The 18,129-nt window shown below is 37.3% G+C and overlaps 1 protein-coding gene and 1 long non-coding RNA gene across 4 annotated transcripts; one reads left to right on the top strand and one right to left on the bottom strand.

Moving 5' to 3' along the window:
• Positions 1-370: 370 nt before the first annotated feature.
• On the top strand, positions 371-16,236 carry LOC120007083. Of its 3 annotated transcripts, XR_005470134.1 has the most exons (10): positions 371-739; positions 2,256-2,465; positions 2,571-2,673; positions 2,760-2,839; positions 2,928-3,005; positions 3,448-3,539; positions 15,114-15,225; positions 15,594-15,622; positions 15,657-15,760; positions 15,860-15,885. XR_005470134.1 is itself a non-coding variant. In XM_038857251.1 (9 exons), exons 1-9 carry the CDS (start codon positions 461-463, stop codon positions 15,974-15,976), a joined length of 1,197 nt encoding a protein of 398 aa, XP_038713179.1. In that variant the 5' UTR covers positions 371-460; the 3' UTR covers positions 15,977-16,236. The 3 variants fall into 3 exon arrangements, 1 of the variants encoding a protein (XP_038713179.1); XR_005470133.1 differs by having other exon boundaries at positions 15,594-15,760; positions 15,860-15,904; XM_038857251.1 differs by lacking the exon at positions 15,594-15,622 and having other exon boundaries at positions 15,635-15,760; positions 15,860-16,236.
• LOC120007084 lies at positions 15,904-16,744 on the bottom strand. The gene is made up of 2 exons (XR_005470135.1): positions 16,470-16,744; positions 15,904-16,150 (listed from the first exon to the last, which is right to left on the bottom strand). It is a non-coding gene; the product is annotated as an uncharacterized LOC120007084 (long non-coding RNA).
• Between the last annotated feature and the right edge of the window lie 1,385 nt (positions 16,745-18,129).

Below are 18,129 nucleotides of genomic sequence, written 5' to 3'. Positions count from 1 at the left end.
CCTAATGGCCCAATGGGCCAAAGATTTTATAATCCACTGTTTCAAAGATATCCGATGGGTTTTATACTTAAATGGGCCTAGTTTTTACTTATATGCTAGACACACAAACAAGCGATGTGGGAGAATGTATTAGTTCTCAACCGAAGACAAGCAAGATGACCCACACACACACCACAACTTAAACTATTGTTTTTAGTTTTTTTGATAACTTACACACACAGCTAAATACATAAGCATCAATCAACCACACTAGGCTAGTTAACCAAGAGCATATTGATATTATTATTTTTTAAAATATAAAATTAATTAATAATTATTATTAATATGAGCATGCAAATAACAAATGTAAATCCTTTCGGAAAGTGTCCTTTCAGAACACAGACGCTTAGAGACCAAAAAACCTTCTATAAACCCTTGAAACAAACCTTCTCTAGCGCTTTGTTAATTCTATCAAGTATCAATGGAGTCTCTTTCGAGTTCTGTGTTTTTCTCTAACCTCTCAGAGACTCTCCCAGTTCTCAATAGCCCTTCTTCTTCCTCTTCTTTTTCATCTTACTCAATAAAGTCGCTTAATAAGAGAGTCACGTCCCTCAAATTCGCCGAATCTCCTCATTACGCTAGCCTCCGAGTCCGCTCCTTGACGCCTGACCATGTTCCTGGTGAAGCTGAAGAAGAGAGGCCTCTTAACAGTGGCTTTGGCTTCGTTCCTGATCAGAATCAGGCCCTCTTTCTGCCGCAGGTTATTGCTTATAACAATACGATTATGTATGTATGGATGTCGTTCATGTGTGTTTTGGTAATTATGATTTGAAATTATGATTATTTTTTACATCATGCTGGGGAAAAGGGGTTTGTATGATATATTGGGAGAGATATATGTAATTGGGAATAGGGGGCAGGGAAAGTCTTGGATTGTATGTTAAGATTGTGATGGTGATTGTGAACATTACCTGCGGCTGCTTTGGATATGGAACCTTGAAGTTGCTCAGAATATTAGACAATGCAAGGAAAGTGTTTTATTCATAAAAAAAAATGGGAATCCTTCTCTCTTTTTTGCTATAACCTTTTTTGCCACTTTTCCCTGGATATTTTGAATTCATAAGGAAATGGACGTAGTAATTGTGAAGGGTATTCAATTGTTGATATTATTCACAAAAGATTACAAAACATATGTCCTATCTTGTATCGGTTAAAGTCAAAATGTACTGCTAAAAAAATATTAATATTAGGAAGTTCTCATGTCCAGAGTTATATTAATCATCTATGCTAATTACAAGGATATTGATTTAGTTAGTCTATGGTCTAGCAAGGTTTCATCGGGTGTCCAAAGATGTTCGGTTATTCCTGCAATGTTTTTCACTTTCAAAATATAGGACCATTGTAGACGAACTTCATAGCTTTCTTCCCCCCTTAACAGTACTCAGGTGCAAATTATTTCAAGAATCCTAGATGTCTTTGAGTTCGTGCATCTTCTCTTTTTATTTTTTTGATTGCAGAAACAGACTTTTTTAATGGGCACTATGGAAAGAGAAAAGAGTACCAGAATCAACCGAACAGGAACGCAGCAAATAGATAGCAAGGCCAAAGGATGAGCACTTGACATGATTTTAAACAGATGCACTCAAAGATATTATAACAATTTCTAGCTAGGCAGAAGCTAATGTCGATAGCCAATTTTCCATGAACTAGTTCAGCTCAGTTTTCTTTGTTTGAAACTTTGACGAATTGGAACGCTATGAGTACTTATTAGAGGCCCTTGTTCTGTTGGGCGTGTTGCATGCTAATGTGTGCATGATTTGATTCATCCTCTGCATAGCATATTGTGTTTCAAGTGCCTCCTTTCACAATCCCCATATCACTTGGGCATGTACAATCATCTTATACAAGGGAGCTCTTCAAACTATTGGCCCATGGGACACGAATCTATGCTTAAGTCAAGCAACTACATTTTTTTTTTTGTGTTGTTGTTTGCCTTCTCTGCTAATCAGTCAAATTCCAAAAGTTGGGACAAGTACACGGAAACTCGAGATGATTGGGGAACTGCAAATATTGGTATTTGAAAAAATATATATGTAGAAGCCAATAGATTTGTTCAGGGTGTGGGGTTCTACTTTATTCAAAGGGCTTATATATATCTAGTATGTACACCACACTGATATGATACTTGGGGAATATCCTTTTGTTTTAATATTCAATTAATGTTTGTTGAATTGCTGTTTTGATATATTATTGGTTACAATTCTGGTTTTCTGCAGGCTAATCTAAATCAGTGTGAAAGTAGCAAAATGGAAACTGACAAGATATTGGCCAATGAGACACCACATATGGTTTCTCATGGAAGTGGATCTGGTGGGGGTACAAGAGCTGGGCTTTTTAGAACACCAATTTCTGGTGGAGTGCAGAGTGCAACCTCAGCTCATGACTTGCCTCGACCAGCCTTAGCAGTCCGCAATTTGATGGAGCAGGTAAAGGCTGCTATTTGATTGCTATCTTCTCTAGGTGCTGATGTTCGTTTACGTACATGTAGTTGTTTGTACAAGTTCTAAATCTCTATTGCAATCTAACTTAAGGCCAGATTTGCTCACCTGTGCACTGTTATGTCTCGGATGCACCACAGAAGAGAAGGGTATCCATTTGGTTCTTTGGTAGATTTTGTGCCTGATTTGATGGGGCGTAAGTCCTTGAATATCAAATCTTTGGTTAATATGTTTGTCTCCATGTGTAATATGATGTCGTAGTTGCTAATTTTGGATTTACAGATCCAATATTTTCGTTTTCACCATTGGCTATCCACACACGGAATCTGTTAGCTGATCCCAGGTGCACCCTTGTTGTGCAGGTTAGTTACTGGACCTGTTACTCTGTTGGAATATCGAATTGTTCTTGACTTCTTGGTTTATGTATTTATTGACCATTATCTTTGGTAGATACCTGGATGGAGTGGCTTATCAAATGCAAGGGTGACCATTTTTGGCGATGTCTATCCACTTCCGGAACATGAACAGGTGGTTATCTCACTTTATTCTTTTGTGGTGAATGAAACTTTGTTATTTGCTTAAAAAATTGAACAATTCCCCTCACTTTTTTAGTCCTGCTGATGGCTACACATGTAGGTCCCATTTTTGAATTATGTGAATTATATATTTTGATTGGTGCTTGTTCAAGATCTTTCCGCTATTGTCCAAAAACAACACTCACTTTTTTTCTTTTCTTTTTTTGGCATTCTGTATTTTTTCAGTTTGTTTTCTAAATAAACATTAGAGATTCTCCATTTTTTACATTTAGTTGCAGATTCAGTTGTCTTGTAGGTCCAGCTGCTTTTGCATAGAATTCTTGTTAGGGACCTAAGAAAACTCACAGTGGTCTTTCAGTAAATATTTGGAGATACAGTTAATATACACCCTTTTTTTGTTTTCAGTTTATTATAATGTATTGTCATGTTTCCAGGAATGGGCTCACAAGCAGTATATAGCAAAACATCAACAAGGACCTTCCCAGCAGTGGGGAAATTTCTACTATTTTCGAATGCAGAACATAAGGTTTGTTTAAGTTACTGAGGTGAAAGTGCTACTCAAGATTACTATCCATTCAGACAAGCCCTTTGTGTTGATTTTTCGTCCTTTTTTGTTTTTGTTAACTGGCAAATGAATGAATTACCTATGATTATGATTCACATTAATTGCATAAATTTTAGTGAATATTAGTTGGAACTGTACATGAAATCTGCATTCCATGACACTTCACAGTACAATTATGATCACATATTGACTTCCAGTTTAAGAGAAGAACGAGAAAAAGATATCGTAAATTATTTTTACATGTTTGTTTACTAAATCATAGTTTCTTGCGAAAAAAATGAAATTAAAATATTTCTTGTCAAAATTCATTTCACTGAGTAGCATGAAGTCCACACTGCACAGTATGTTTCCTATGTTTAAGGCTTTGTTAAACTATTCTCTGTATACTGTTTAAATTTTTATGCCCTATCCCTTTTTACCCTTCAACCCATGTCCATTCTATGCTTTTATCTTTCCATCCCTTCTACTTAAATCCAATCTCACTATTGATTTAAAGTGCATGAATGCACCAATTTTTCACATGATTGAACCATGTCAAAGGCCCTTTGCTCAACTTATCCTTCATTGGTGTCACCAACACTTTCTTTGAATCATTTTTTTTTTGTGATAATGAATTTTAAATATATCTTTGATTTCCAATGTTCACCAAGAGCCAAAGCTTGCTATGTCAATAACATTATGGTTTTCATCCTCCTCCTCCTCCTCCTCCTCCTCCTCCTCTTGTGTTGTACTGCTCTCATATTCAAAATTCAAATCATATAGGCTTTGCCGAGAAGAAACATTACTTTCTCGCTATCTAGTGAAAGGTGCTCACTGCTTAGTGCTTGCTTCCCGTGTTTCTTACACCTTTGTAGTGCCTATTGCCTCGGGCAATTAGGGGGGGTCCAGTACCTTGATGGTGCCTTGCATCTTTGAGTAACTTTCTGATTGGTTGGAATAAAGAGACTACAATTTATGTTAGAGACATTGGAATTCAAAAGCTGAATTTGTTTTCCATTTTATTCAAGAAAACATATGTTTGTGAAACAATATTTAATTATGTAGTTTGAATACATTAAAAGCAACTTGCTGTTTCAATCTTAATTATTTCTTCATGCTCTAAAGCTCGGGTAAGTTGTGGTTACTTGCCATATTTTTCGAAAACTTTAGTGAAACCCTCTACTACATTAGTATTACTATTTTTTCCTAGCCTTTTGTCATGTGAGGTTTTACGAATAGCCTAAGTGTAGTTGTTAAACATTTAAAATTTGGCATTGATGATGAATATGGTGGTGGTCTCAAAAAATAAGAGGTCCTTGTGATTTTAATGAACCTTAGGTATATAATTGTACGTTACCTGCATGGAATTCTACACACATCACAATCATATTATGCAAATGTCAATTTTCAGTGCTAGTTGGCTTGCTACATATTTTGATTTACATGTGCAATTTAGAGGTCACGTGTTCAATTCTTGAAAACAGTCTCTTCACATATTATGTAGGGGGTAAGGTTTGCATATATTCTGACTGTCCCCCCGCCCTCTGTGAGAGCTTTATGCATGAGAGTTGTTTATCTATATGCTTTAACATCTTCAATTCCTTCTCATCTCTTCCTCTTTATTGGAATCTCCCAGGAGTTGAGCTTTTTTTGCCAAAATCGGAACCTTTTACGAACTAAAGACTCGAACAAATTAGCTTGGAAATTGTGCTTATAGAGGTTCCTTAGTGCTTATGACTCCAACTCTGGCTTCCAAAGAAGAGACTTTATATATGGTTGTTAGATCATATGCCTAATAAATGCTACCATTTGATTCTCTGTCTCTCTAATAACTTGTTGAGCAACTCACAAGTTCTTAGTGCATTCCTCTTCAACTGAATAATAAGGTGCATGTGGCTTGCCGTAATGTGGGGTAGATCCTATTCCAGAACCATTCGTCATGGTTGCCTTCGTATGGTGGATTGATATTTGAATTTTACCATATATTGATAGCAATGTCTTCACTATATATATTTTTTTGACATTTTTTGAACTCTGATCATTCTAGAAATTTAATTGTAGCAAAACTTATAGCGAAGAGGTTTGGTTTAGAAAACAAGTGATAGGTTTATGTTATAGATAGCAAAGATAATACACCATAAAACTATGGATAGTTTTACATTCACATCAAATGGCTGTTGGAAGAGGGAATAATTTTAAGTTGCTCTTAAGGAATTTGGTATTTGAAGGTGGGGCTAGTGAGCACTTTCGTATGCTGTATTAATCGATTGCACCAGTTTCTTGTGGCTCTTTATTCATTATATATGGGAAGAAGTTATGCTTATAGTTAAGATAGTTGTCATATGCCCTTTTGGCTTTGATAGACTAGCAATGTATTTGACAAGAACTATGATGAACAAAGTGTATTTAAATGATCGTAGTTATATTACTGACTTCCAGATCTGTCTATTATAACTCAGATTAAAAAAAATGAGAAGGAAACAAGATAAACCCTAGCTTCGAGGGCTAGGACCTCCCAATCTCTTTCCAGAGAAAACCCACAAAATACCAGCTTGCCTTTCTCCTCTGCAGCCACTACCTAAAAGCAACATAGCCAAAACAAAATAGGACATCAGACCAATAGAGTTACTACAACTGGACCATTCAGTTATCACCACGCTTCTTCTTTTCATACTTTTTAATAACAGTAGGTCTATCATCACTCCCCCCTAATGCAGCAACCTTGTCCTCAAGGTTGAAAGAAGGAAATTGAGATTTAATAGCATCAAATTGTTCCCAAGTACTGTCACAATCTGGAGCCCCTGCCCACTTAATGATAACTTCCTTATGACCATTAAGCAAAGTGCGAACTTGCTTGACACAGTCAGGTAAATAAGTCAATTCCAAGTCCTCTGAGAGAGAGCGAGGGAGGGGGTGACTAGTAACACCTTCGGCATGACTTGCTTCAATTGAGAGACATGAAAGACTGGATGTATAGATGAATGAGCTGGTAACGCCAATCCATAAGTAACAACACCAATTTTCTCCTCAATCGTAAATGGCCCATAAAAACGAGGATTGAGTTTCGGGTAAGGATGATGAGCCTTAGACAGATTAAGATGCAGCTGCTCCAAAATGGCATCACGATCTTTCAATAAAACATGTATTTCCTCCACTAGAGTAGGGTCTCCAGAGTACTTCAAAAGGGAAGGAACAGGATGTCCATATAGAGCATGAAAAGGGGTCATCCCGGCTGAACGATGAAACATAGTGTTATACCAATATTCTACCCATGGAATCCATTTAGTCCATTGTTTAGGATGGCCACTAACGAAACATCGCAAATACTCCTCCATACACCTATTTACCACTTCGGTTTGCCCATCCGTCTCCGGATGATATGCAGTACTCATTTTCAAAGTGGTTCTTGCCATTTTAAACAAAGCAGTCCAAAAGTGACTCACAAAGATACGATCCTGGTCTGAAACAATGGAAGAGGGAAAGCCATGAAGTCGAACCACCTCCTTCAGAAACACTGCCGCAACTTCTTTTGCTGAATATGGATGTCCTAATAATAAAAAGTGAGCATATTTGGTGAGGCTATCAACCACAACCAGCACTGTGTCGAATCCTTGAGCCCGCAGAAGTCCACCCACAAAATCCATGGAAATAGCCTCCCAAGAAGTGTTAGGAATGGGTAAAGGCTGCAAAAGTCCTTGGGGGCTGAGTGTTGAATATTTATGTCTCTGGCAGACTTCACACTTGGCCACAAAGTTCTTGATATCTTCTCTCATACCAGCCCAATACAATACATGAGAGACTCTTTTGAGAGTTCTCAAATAGCCAGAGTGACCACCCTGAGGTGTAGAATGGAACTCTGGAAGTAAAGTTTGCATGCGAGGTGAATTTCGGGGCAACACTAATCGTCCATGGTACAAGAGACAACCACCCTGCCAGGTATAAGGGTATTTGCTTGCTGGAGACACAAGTAAGGCTTGGATAATTTCCTTTAAAGTCTGGTCGCGCATCACCTCTTCTTGCAAGTCATTAAGAACTGAACAAGTGGTCACAGAGAGAGCTGATAATGAAGGAGTGTCCTATATACAAGAAACTTGACCTGAAGTGTTATTGGAAGAAAATTGTAAAGTCTCTTCCCGACGCGATAAAGCATCTGCAACCAGGTTGCTATGGCCAGGGCGATATTGAACTTCGAAATCAAATCCCAAGAGCTTGGTGATCCAATGCTGCTGTCCCTCATGCACCAACCTTTGCTCTAAGAGAAATTTGAGGCTACGTTGATCCGTGCGAACCAAGAATCGTCGCCCCAAAAGATAATGCCTCCATTTCAAGGTAGCTAAAACAATTGCCATGAGCTCCCTTCATAGATAGACTTGGCTTGTGACCTGGGTGACAGTGTTTTGCTAAAATAAGCTACAGGATGGCCATCTTGCATGAGTACAGCACCTATACCAGTCCCAGAGGCATCTGTCTCTAAAACAAATTTTTTTTGAAAAATCAGGCAACGCTAACACAGGTACTGTCACCATGGCTTGCTTGAGTTCTTCAAAGGCTGCTGTAGCAGACTCATTCCATTGAAATGCACCTTTCTTTAACAAAGAAGTTATTGGAGCTACAATCTTACCATTATTGCGGACAAATCGACGGTAGTACCTGTCAAACCAAGAAAACCTCGCAACGATTTCAGTGAAGTAGGAATAGGCCCAGATACCATGCTCTTGACTTTAGAAGGATCCGCCTCAAGCAGCCGATATAATATGGCCCAAATATTCAATACGCGTTTGAGTAAAAACACATTTCTTCCTGTTAAGAACCAGTGAGTGTTGCTGGAGTACATGAAAAATGCTTCGCAGGTGCTGCAAATGTGAGTCCCAATCTTTGCTGAAAATCAAAATATCATAAAAAAAAAAGTAGAAACTTACGAAGAAATGGCTTGAATATGTTGTTTGTCAACGCCTGAAAAGTTGATGGGGCATTCATCAACCCAAAAGGCATTACAAAGAACTCATAATGGCCTTCGTGCGTGCGAAATGCAGTTTTCGCTGTGTCTTTCACAAACCCGAATATGATGGTACCCCGATTTTAAATCGAGCTTGGAAAAACTTGCAGCCCCATTCAACTCATCCAATAGCTCATCTATAATGGGGATTGGGAACTTATCAGGTATTGTGAGCTTGTTCAAAGCTCTATAATCAACACACATTCTCCACCCTCCATCCTTCTTTTTCACCAAAAGAACGGGACTGGAATAGGGACTTATACTTGGTTTGATGATCCCCGCAACTAACATTTCCTTGACTAACTTCTCAATTTCATTTTTCTGGTAGTGTGGGTAGCGATAGGGCTGAATATTTGGGGGGTCAACTCCTTCGACCAAACATACAGCATGGTCTTGTTCTCTCTGGGGTGGTAGACCGACAGTAGGTGAAAAGATAGTACCATAATCAGATAGTAGTTGCTGCAATTCCAGGACAGAATCGGCTGATAATTGTTCTGTGATTACCTCAGTTTGTTGAAGCTGAAAATTCCAGAACTCCACCAAGTAACCCATCTCCTCATGACGCAACAATTTCAACATTGTCTTAAGAGAAACTACTCTTTTAGAAAGAGTGGGATCTCCCAGCCACACAACTCTTTGACCAGCCAAACTAAATGCCATAATTAATGTTTGAAAATTAGTAGATATATCACCCAATGTTTGCAGCCACGCTATTCCCAGCACTACATCTGCACTCCCCAAATCGATTACATGGAAGGAATCCTGAAGCCTTACACCTTGAATAACTAGTGAAACATCATGACACAAGCCAACTCCATTAACACTTACTCCATCGCCCACCTGAACTGTAAATCTACGGCTGGTATACACTCGAAGTTGTAATAACTGGGCTACCTCGGATGATATGAAATTGTGCGAAGCTCCGCTATCAATCAAAACAATCACCTCACGCTCCGCCAAAACTCCTCTAACCTTGAGGGTACTATTGGTAGTGGATATTCCTATTATAAAGTTCATAGAAATTTCCACCTGCTCTCCTGTGTCCACCGCTGCTGTGATATCGCCCCCCTGTTCGTGAGTTCCATGATCTTCGGTTACATCAGAGTCATCAGCCACTATGAGAACCTGCAAAACCTTGTTTTTACAAACATGACCTGGGTGGAATTTATCATCATAGTGGAAACAGAGGTCCTTTTCACGTCTCTGTAGTGCTTCCTTCTCAGATATTCACCTAAAAGAATCTCGCTTCACACCTAACGGAGTCGATGCAGTTATTTTGGGGTCATGATGGAAGGATTTAAACTCAGATTGGGAACGACCATGGTCCGGTGGTCGTCCTAGATTCAGAGTGCTAATGGTGGGAGTGCCACGTGAAACTGAAGAGAAAGAACGCAGGTTTTGGGTGGATGATGGTGGGCTTTTGACCTGGTACAAGGCCTCATTCATGTCTTCTACACGTTGGGCTAATTCCATTAAGCCTGATAGGGTAAGAGGTGGGCTCAACTTGATTTCAGCCGTAATGTCCTCTTTGAGGGCATTCATGAAGGTGGCCGGCAACATCTCCTCACTGACATCATGGAGAGGTGATGAAACTTGTTCAAAAATTTCACTGAGTTCAACCACACTGCCCGTTTGCTTCAGAGATACAAGGTGTTCATGGTCACTTCCAACTTGTGAGTTGCGAAATCAACGTAAGAGGGTTGAACGAAAAGCTGGCCAAGTTGAGACAGGTGATCGGACTTCCATCCACTGATACCAACCTAGAGCCTTCCCTTCCAAGCATACAATTGCCGCCGCAACCTTCTCTGTATCTGATACCTGATTCAAGGCAAAATAGCGCTCCATAAGAAACAACCACCCAAAAGGATCATCCCCAGAAAAAATTGGCATCTCCAATCGCCTTCTATAAATATCACCATCAGTAGAAGACCTTCTTTCCGGTGGAATGGCATCATCTTGGGCATGAGATGAAGCACCTTCCAGGTTCTCTTTCTCCTGCCCCTTGTTTGCTATAGCTCCTCCACGATACATATCTCTCATCTCTGTCATGTACAACTTCATAGTCTCCATATCTGCCTTCAAATCACCTACAGAACCCTTCAAAGCTCCAACATCCTTCTCTAAATCTTTGATTCGTCCCTCCATTCTAGATTTGACCATTGGCAGAAACAGTTCCTCTTATACCAATTGATAGACTGGCAATGTATTTGACAAGAACTAAGATGAACAAAGTGTATTTAAATGATCGTAGTTATATTACTAGCTTTCAGATCTGTCTATTACAACTCAGATTAAGAAAAATAAGAAGGAAACAAGATAAACCCTAGCTTCGAGGGCTAGGACCTCCCAATCTCTTTCCAGAGAAAACCCACAAAATACCAGCGCGCCTTTCTCCTCTGTAGCCACTACCTAAAAGCGACACAGCCAAAACAAAATAGGACATCAGACCAATAGAGTTACTACAACTGGACCATTCAGTTATTGCCACGCTTCTTCTTTTCATACTTTTTAATAACAGCAGGTCTATCAGGCTTTAAGGGATCCAGAATTTTGGTTAAATGCCTTAGACCTCAAAGAAAGCTTTTTTTTTTCTTTCTTTTTTTGTATTTAGCATTTCTGTAGCAATTTATTGGGTATATAACGCCCAGTTTCAATTTCAATTTCAATTATTTAGATATATAGCACCGTGTCACTGTTCTGAACAACGACACCCATTTGTCTTTAACTAAGCCGTTGTTATGAATAGCTGGAACATTTTGTCTCTAGCGAAGCCGCTGTTGATAATTTTTACATATGCCACTGTTAGTAATAGTGGCATATTAGATCGTAAGCGGCATGATAGATCGTAACAGCTGCAACCTTTGTCTTTAGTTATACCGCTTTTCATACCTACGACATTGCATTGGATCTTGCAATGCCGCTATTCACAAATGCATTGGATTCCGCAATGTCGCATGTGTGAAACGTGACTTCATTGTATTATAAACCAGCGAGCATCGACAATGCAATGTTGCACGTGTGAAACGCAGCTTCATTGTATTATAAACCAGCGAACATCACCCTCTTCCAATGAACATCGCCCTCTTCTGCATAGAGAAAAACATAGTGAGTTAGAGAGAAAAACATTAGAGTGAGTTTGAGAGATCTTGAGTGAAACGTTGCTCGTATCATCGTTGAGAAACCAAATTCTGCCAGTTTCTTGCCAATTCTACTTGCATTCGTTGTTTGGGTTTGTGACTTCCCCTGTATAATGTTCATATCTGATTCTAAATATTATATTATTTCTTTGATTATTGACTTGATTAGTTTATATACGAAAGTTGTTTAAATTTGTTAATATTGACTTGATTAATTTAATTGGTATACGAAAATTGTTTAAATTTTTTAATATTGACTTGATTAGTTTAATATGTACATAGACATGGTTTAAATTTTTTAATTAGGTGAAGAAATTAATTATTTCGTTTTATTATTATAATACGAAGGTGATAATGACGACACGAAGAAATCAAGATTTTTCCTATGAATATGAGTACGATTATAGTCAATCATCTCCTTGGATAGATTATACCCAAACAACTCTTTTGGAAGTTATTCTTCTCAGCATCAACTAGCAGATGTTAACGTTGATTCCAGAAGTGTGTGGTAGAGAAGACGACGACTATTTTGAGCAAGCGTTGCGAACAACAATGTTGAGGTTGAAGATGATGAACGTTACATAGATTATGATGATAGTGAGTTTGAGGTTGATGTTGATATCAACACTGAACAAAACATTGGTCTTCAGACTCTCGTGGTGTCACTAGTATCAGAATTTGGAGATGTTAGTTTAGCGGATGATGCAGTATGTATGGATTGGGTCAAGGTAATTAGGGGATAGAAGGAAACTTAGCAGTGAAGCAGTGCTTTGAGAATAAGGGAGAACTAATTCATTGCTAAGTCACCTTCTGTCCCCTGATTAACCTGACCCCAATCCATACATACTGCATTATCTGCTCAATTAACATCTCCAAATTCCGATATTGGTGGCACCACGAGAGGTTGGAGACCAACGTTTTGTTCAATGTTGACATCAACATCAGAATCAACCTCAAACTCACTATCATTAGAATCTATGTAATGTTCATCATCTTCAACCTCAACATTGTTATTCTCAACCGCCTGCTCAAAATGGTTGACGTCTTCTCTAGCACACTCCTGGGATCAACGTTACATTAACATTTGCTAGTTGATGCTGAGAAGAACTTCCAGGAGTATGCCCAAGGAGCCGATTGATTATAATCGTTCTCATATTCATAGGAAAAATCTTGATTTCTTCGTGTTGTCATTATCTTTTTCGTATTATAATAATAAAATGAAATAATTAATCATTTTGTTCACCTAATTAAAAAATTTAAATAATGTTCATATACATATTAAACTAAACATGTCAATATTAAACAATTTTCGTATACCAATTAAACTAATCAACTCAATATTAACAAATTTAAACAATTTTCATATACCAATTAAACTAATGAAGTCAGAATTTGTTTTTCTTTGTGAATAGCGGCATTGCATTGGATATTGCAATACCGCAGGTATGAAAAGCGGCATAACTAAAGACAAAGGTTGCCGCTATTACGATCTACTGTGCCGTTGTTACGATCTAATATACCGCTGTTACTAACAGTGGCATATGTGAAAATTATTAAAGTTGTCGCTAAACACAAAATGTTGCCGCTTTTCTTAACAGCGGCTTTGCTAAAGACAAATGGGTGCCGTTGTTCTAAACAACGGCATGGTGTTATATATTTAAATAATTGAAATCGGACATTATATGCCCTATAAATTGCTATAGAAATGCCAAATACAAGAAAAGCTCCCGTTTTTATTTGGGTTTCCTAAGAGTGTAATCTTGACTTTTCCCAGTTGTCGACCTTCATACACTTTAAATTGTGTGTAATGGATCATGAGCACCTCTACTGTATTTACTGTTGTCCAATCAATGACTACTCTTTTTTAAATATCCTTCTATTTTGTTTTTAGGTTTGTATTTGGTTAGGTAGTATCATATTTATTCAGTTAATTGTAGCCTGATTGCCTTTGGGTTTGTGTTTGGAAAGATAATATTATATTTATTCAAGTAACTGTGAGTCTGAGGCCATGAATATGTAGGTTGATATTCAAAAACCTCTTCTTCCCTCTCTTTACATTTGAACAAAGTTGGTATTTGCTTTTGAGCTATCCACCCTATGGGCTTTGGTATTATTGTATCTGTATTTTTTCTGCAGAGATTCAGTTACAAAATATTCTTAGAGCTGACTTTTGCTAAATATAGTTATTTTTTTTCAAGGGGTGACTTTGAGTGCAGCATCTTAGGAGAGAAACTTTAGCAAGAGGAGATCTTATAAACATATTAGTTGTGCTTGGCTAGACTATTTTTGTAGAGCTTTTTGTTTTTTTTTTCAAGTTTCATTAATTGTTTATTCTGTCATATCTTATTTACACATCAATGTTGAAAGCGGCATGAAGGAATAGCTCCCTAGAAAATATTGTGAAGATATTTTGGTTAATAACTTGAAAAATAATAGTTGTGATCTTTCTTTTCCTCCAAAAACTAGGAATATTATAACTTACAGTGCAAGAGTTTCTGTGTTATTATATATTATTATTAAAGAGCATTTTATATTTGGTTAAATTTCTGCCGGATCCCCCTGTGCTTTGACCCTAAATTACAAAGACCTCTAGGTTTGTAGTTTTCGAAAGGAGAAACCATAGAAACCCCCATGGTCTGGGAAAGGGTCCAGCAGACCCCTTTCCTCCATCCTCTATTAATGAGTTAATATATTCAAAGATGTTTTTGGTTGGGCGTTGCAAATTGAGTCGCTCTAGCCTTCTTCAGCCTTCTGCCAAAAGAAAAGAGTTATATTATCCGAGGGAACTTGATAACAAAGGATTGCATAATGTTCTTTAGTAGCTAGGGTTGGTTGATTGCGATGGGGCCTCGAGACTCTTGGAACTTTTTTTGTGATCTCCATTGCGCATAGGTTTGAAAAGCTTATATCTCTAGTAGAGGATGCACGGAAGAAGTGTATTGGAACCTTTCCTCGACTTTTAAGGGGTGTCTTTGCCGAACTCGAGAACACAAGAGGCCATTGTGTTTTGGGTCAATGAGCAATGAACCTTGCTTCATGTTTAGCCTTTAAATTTGACAAACAGCTTTTGGGGTATTTTTATATATCATGAAATGCTTTTATTTCATAATTCTACAGTACCGAGCAGACCCTTAGTTTAAGGCCTGGTCCCTTATTTTTTTTCTCGAGTCCTACCTGGCTCCTTTATTGAAAATCTGTTTTCTCTGCCTACCATCAAAAAAGGAAAAAAAATTAGAAGCCATCTTCCAAACAATTACATAATAGGTGTTTGTGCATTGGGTTGGAATATTGGTTCTTTGGCTGTTTTACAAGTGTTGGTTTGATTCACTTTAATATTTATATATTTTGGTCAAACATATTTTATGAAAATTCTGTGAGGATTTCTGAAAATGTAAGTGGATATCTTTTTTAATTTGTTTCCAGAGACGTGCATTTCATTGGAGGCTTTGGCACTGTTGCTTGGGTTGATGTGAAAGAGTATGAAGCCCTTCAGCCTGATAAGATTGCGGTTGATGGAGGAGAGCAAAATTTGAAGGTAAAACTTTGAACTATCTTTATTTTCACGATATGATTTATGTGTGGAAGTTTTCTATTCTTATTTATTGTTCATTAAGGGATATATGCAATGGAGATACACAGGAAGTTTCAATCGCTTGATAGTGGATTTTGGCTATCCAGAGCAAATGCAACTAACTTCCTGAACTTTGATCTTTCTGCATTACTCAAAGAAAATTGTTGTTTTCTTTTTCATGAGTCTGTCTTCCCCCTATAAATCATGCAACGAAATTATCTCCATGCACAGAGAATATGAGGTTCAGGGCTCACTTCAGTATATCAATTCGTAAAAAATGATTTTAGTAATCCTTTTACTTTCCCACTAATTGTTGTGTTCTTCATGGTCAATTTTTAGCCTTCGACTGTAGGGGATTTTTTTTTTATGGCAGGAACTCAACGTGACATTCTCAAAGCCTCTTAAAGAGCTCTTGTCCACGGAAACCGTGGTGGATGATGCCGCTCTCATATCAATAGACAGCAAGGGAACTGATGCTCGAGTTCGTCAAGGCGCCCAGGTACTTTTTAGGCAGCCATCATTCTAATAGATGCCCTCAAATTATTATTTTTTTTCAAAAAGGGGCTGGTGGATGTATGGTTTCTTCTTTTGTTTGCAGTTCAATATACAGAGGTTGTCATTTGAGGAAGGTAACGCTGCTGAAACACTAGATGAGGCAAAGGTTGCTCTATGGAAACTAATAAAAAAAGGTCAAGTACACAATTTGCAGAAATGAAAATAGAAGTTTTCAAAATGAATAATGCTTGTTCTTGCCGTCATGAAGGGGGAACAGCCGGCTAGATGACATGAACGGAGTTGTATCCTATCACACGAATTAACTCGCATTTTCCTTCTTTTGCCGGTATTTTTGCTGCATAACTTATCATGTTGGTTTGTAGATCCCCAAAGCCTGTTGACACAAAATATTTATACTCTGTTACACGTTGAGTGATTCAAGATTGGTAACATAACATGCAAAATGGGATTCCTTGATTGGTGCAATTTTTTCTAGAAAATAATTCATTATTTGGAGAGCCATTACAAATTTAAATGTTTCATCAAACCTTAGAAGAGTTGATGACGAAGTCCTAATAAATTGGTAACATAATGTTTTGATTCTAACCCAATGTGCTAGAATGGAGTGCTATATTTTTTTGGGCTAAGCCCATGATAACCGTATCAAATTATCAATTACTCTTACCCCAACCGAATTAATAGTAGCTCATTACCCATAAAAATAGAAGCCCTAGCTGTTCCATGAGACCTTCTTTGAACAACGTTGTTGTCTGCTTGCGGAACAATAATCTTGAAGCTTCCGTTGCCAGCTTGCGAGAGGATATGTTGTAGGGGGATTTATTAGACGTAAACAAAGAATAGTGCTAAAGAGGAAGAAAAGACTTTGGTGTTTTCGGGTTTGAAAGAGAGCTGAAGAGGCAAAATTGACTTTGGTTTTAATTGCTTTGATGGTTTGCTAAAGAGGATGAATGGGCTTGGGTGAGTGAATATTTACATATGGTGTAAAATGAGTACAACTTATGTTTGGTGAATTTATGGTGTTTGGTGAACTTATGATGAGTTTGAGTTATCATTTGATGAATTTCAACCGACCATTTGTAGGTTGACTTGTAGTCGGGAGGAGAAGTCCCAACGGTAATCTCTTTTTTTTCCCTCATTGTATATATTATTTGTACCAAACCCACATACACCCAACGAAAAACAAAAGGACAATGTTAGAGACTCCCAAAAGTCCCCTAAAAAAAATACTAGATGATGCCGGTATGGATAAAGATAAGATATTTCCTCTCCTCTAGGAAATCCACCCAAGAGATACAAAATAAGAGAAGAAGGTTTTCTTCACTCAAATTTTTGTGTAACTCAAAATCTGAACTCCTTTTTATTCAAGATAAGAAGAATTTATAAATTACTTGCAACAACCCTCCAAGCATAGGAACTTTCAACTTGCAACTCCTTTTTCGTAATGTATTTTTTATTTTATTTTGAATAAAAATATATCGTTGGGTTCATAAGACCAATCAAGATGCAAAATATATTTTTTCTAAATTTTTTTAAAAACATTTTGAACCTTCGGATCTCATTTTAAGAGTTTATTTTAGGATCTTGGAGAATTCCTCATATATATATATATATATATATATATATATATATATATATATATATATATAATTAAACATGGTACACAAAACTTAATAATAAATAAATAATGAGCAAAATAAAATACTAAAAAAGTAATAATAATTTACAAATATACCAATAAGTCTTTTATAAATTTTTGAACAAAATTACCCTTCTAAACCTAATAAAATAATATTCACCAACTAGAAGATGTCCACCCATATCCACCAGCTGTAGCTGTAGTAGCTGATTCGTGATTGTGAATGATTGAGAAATGCACTAACACTCAAGTCCTACAATCGAAATTTGTCAAAGAACAAGCTGTACATACACCCAAATTCAATAATATATTGTTTATTGCATAAATTAAAGTTGGTAGACGTTTTAACAAAAATAATGAAACTGATTTCTGGAGGGGAAAAGTGTTGCAGAGTTGGGGGAGGGACAATCGCTCAATCCATCCAATATACCAACACCACTTCCTCGCGCGACTATCACAACTCCATACCTCTCTTTACATATCTATGGAGTTGTGCTTGAAGTTTGTTTGCAGACCGATCAATGGATGATGCACTTGACATAGCAAATCTTACCAAAGCAGTATATTATGATTTTTTAGTATATTTTGAGAATTATACTGTGATTTTTCAGTATATTTTAAGAATTATACTTTAATATATTTCGCAATATATTCCCTGAATTTGGAACCAATGCGAAGAAGGAAGAGGGAGGAATCATAGAGCGCATTGGCTATTT

This window comes from Tripterygium wilfordii, chromosome 10 (assembly GCF_013401445.1).
Source record: "Tripterygium wilfordii isolate XIE 37 chromosome 10, ASM1340144v1, whole genome shotgun sequence".
Taxonomy (NCBI): domain Eukaryota; kingdom Viridiplantae; phylum Streptophyta; class Magnoliopsida; order Celastrales; family Celastraceae; genus Tripterygium; species Tripterygium wilfordii.
The sequence above is the reverse complement of the archived record's forward strand: the minus strand, read 5'-3'. Positions and strand labels throughout refer to the sequence as shown.

Excerpts from the sequence above, each read along its gene's own strand:
- LOC120007083 (XM_038857251.1), top strand. The coding sequence starts at position 461 with ATGGAGTCTCTTTCGAGTTCTGTGTTTTTCTCTAACCTCTCAGAGACT. Across the intron at positions 2,674-2,759 it reads TGTGCCTGATTTGATGGGGC|ATCCAATATTTTCGTTTTCA; the intron begins GTAAGTCCTTGA and ends TTGGATTTACAG. Across the intron at positions 3,540-15,113 it reads TTTCGAATGCAGAACATAAG|AGACGTGCATTTCATTGGAG; the intron begins GTTTGTTTAAGT and ends ATTTGTTTCCAG.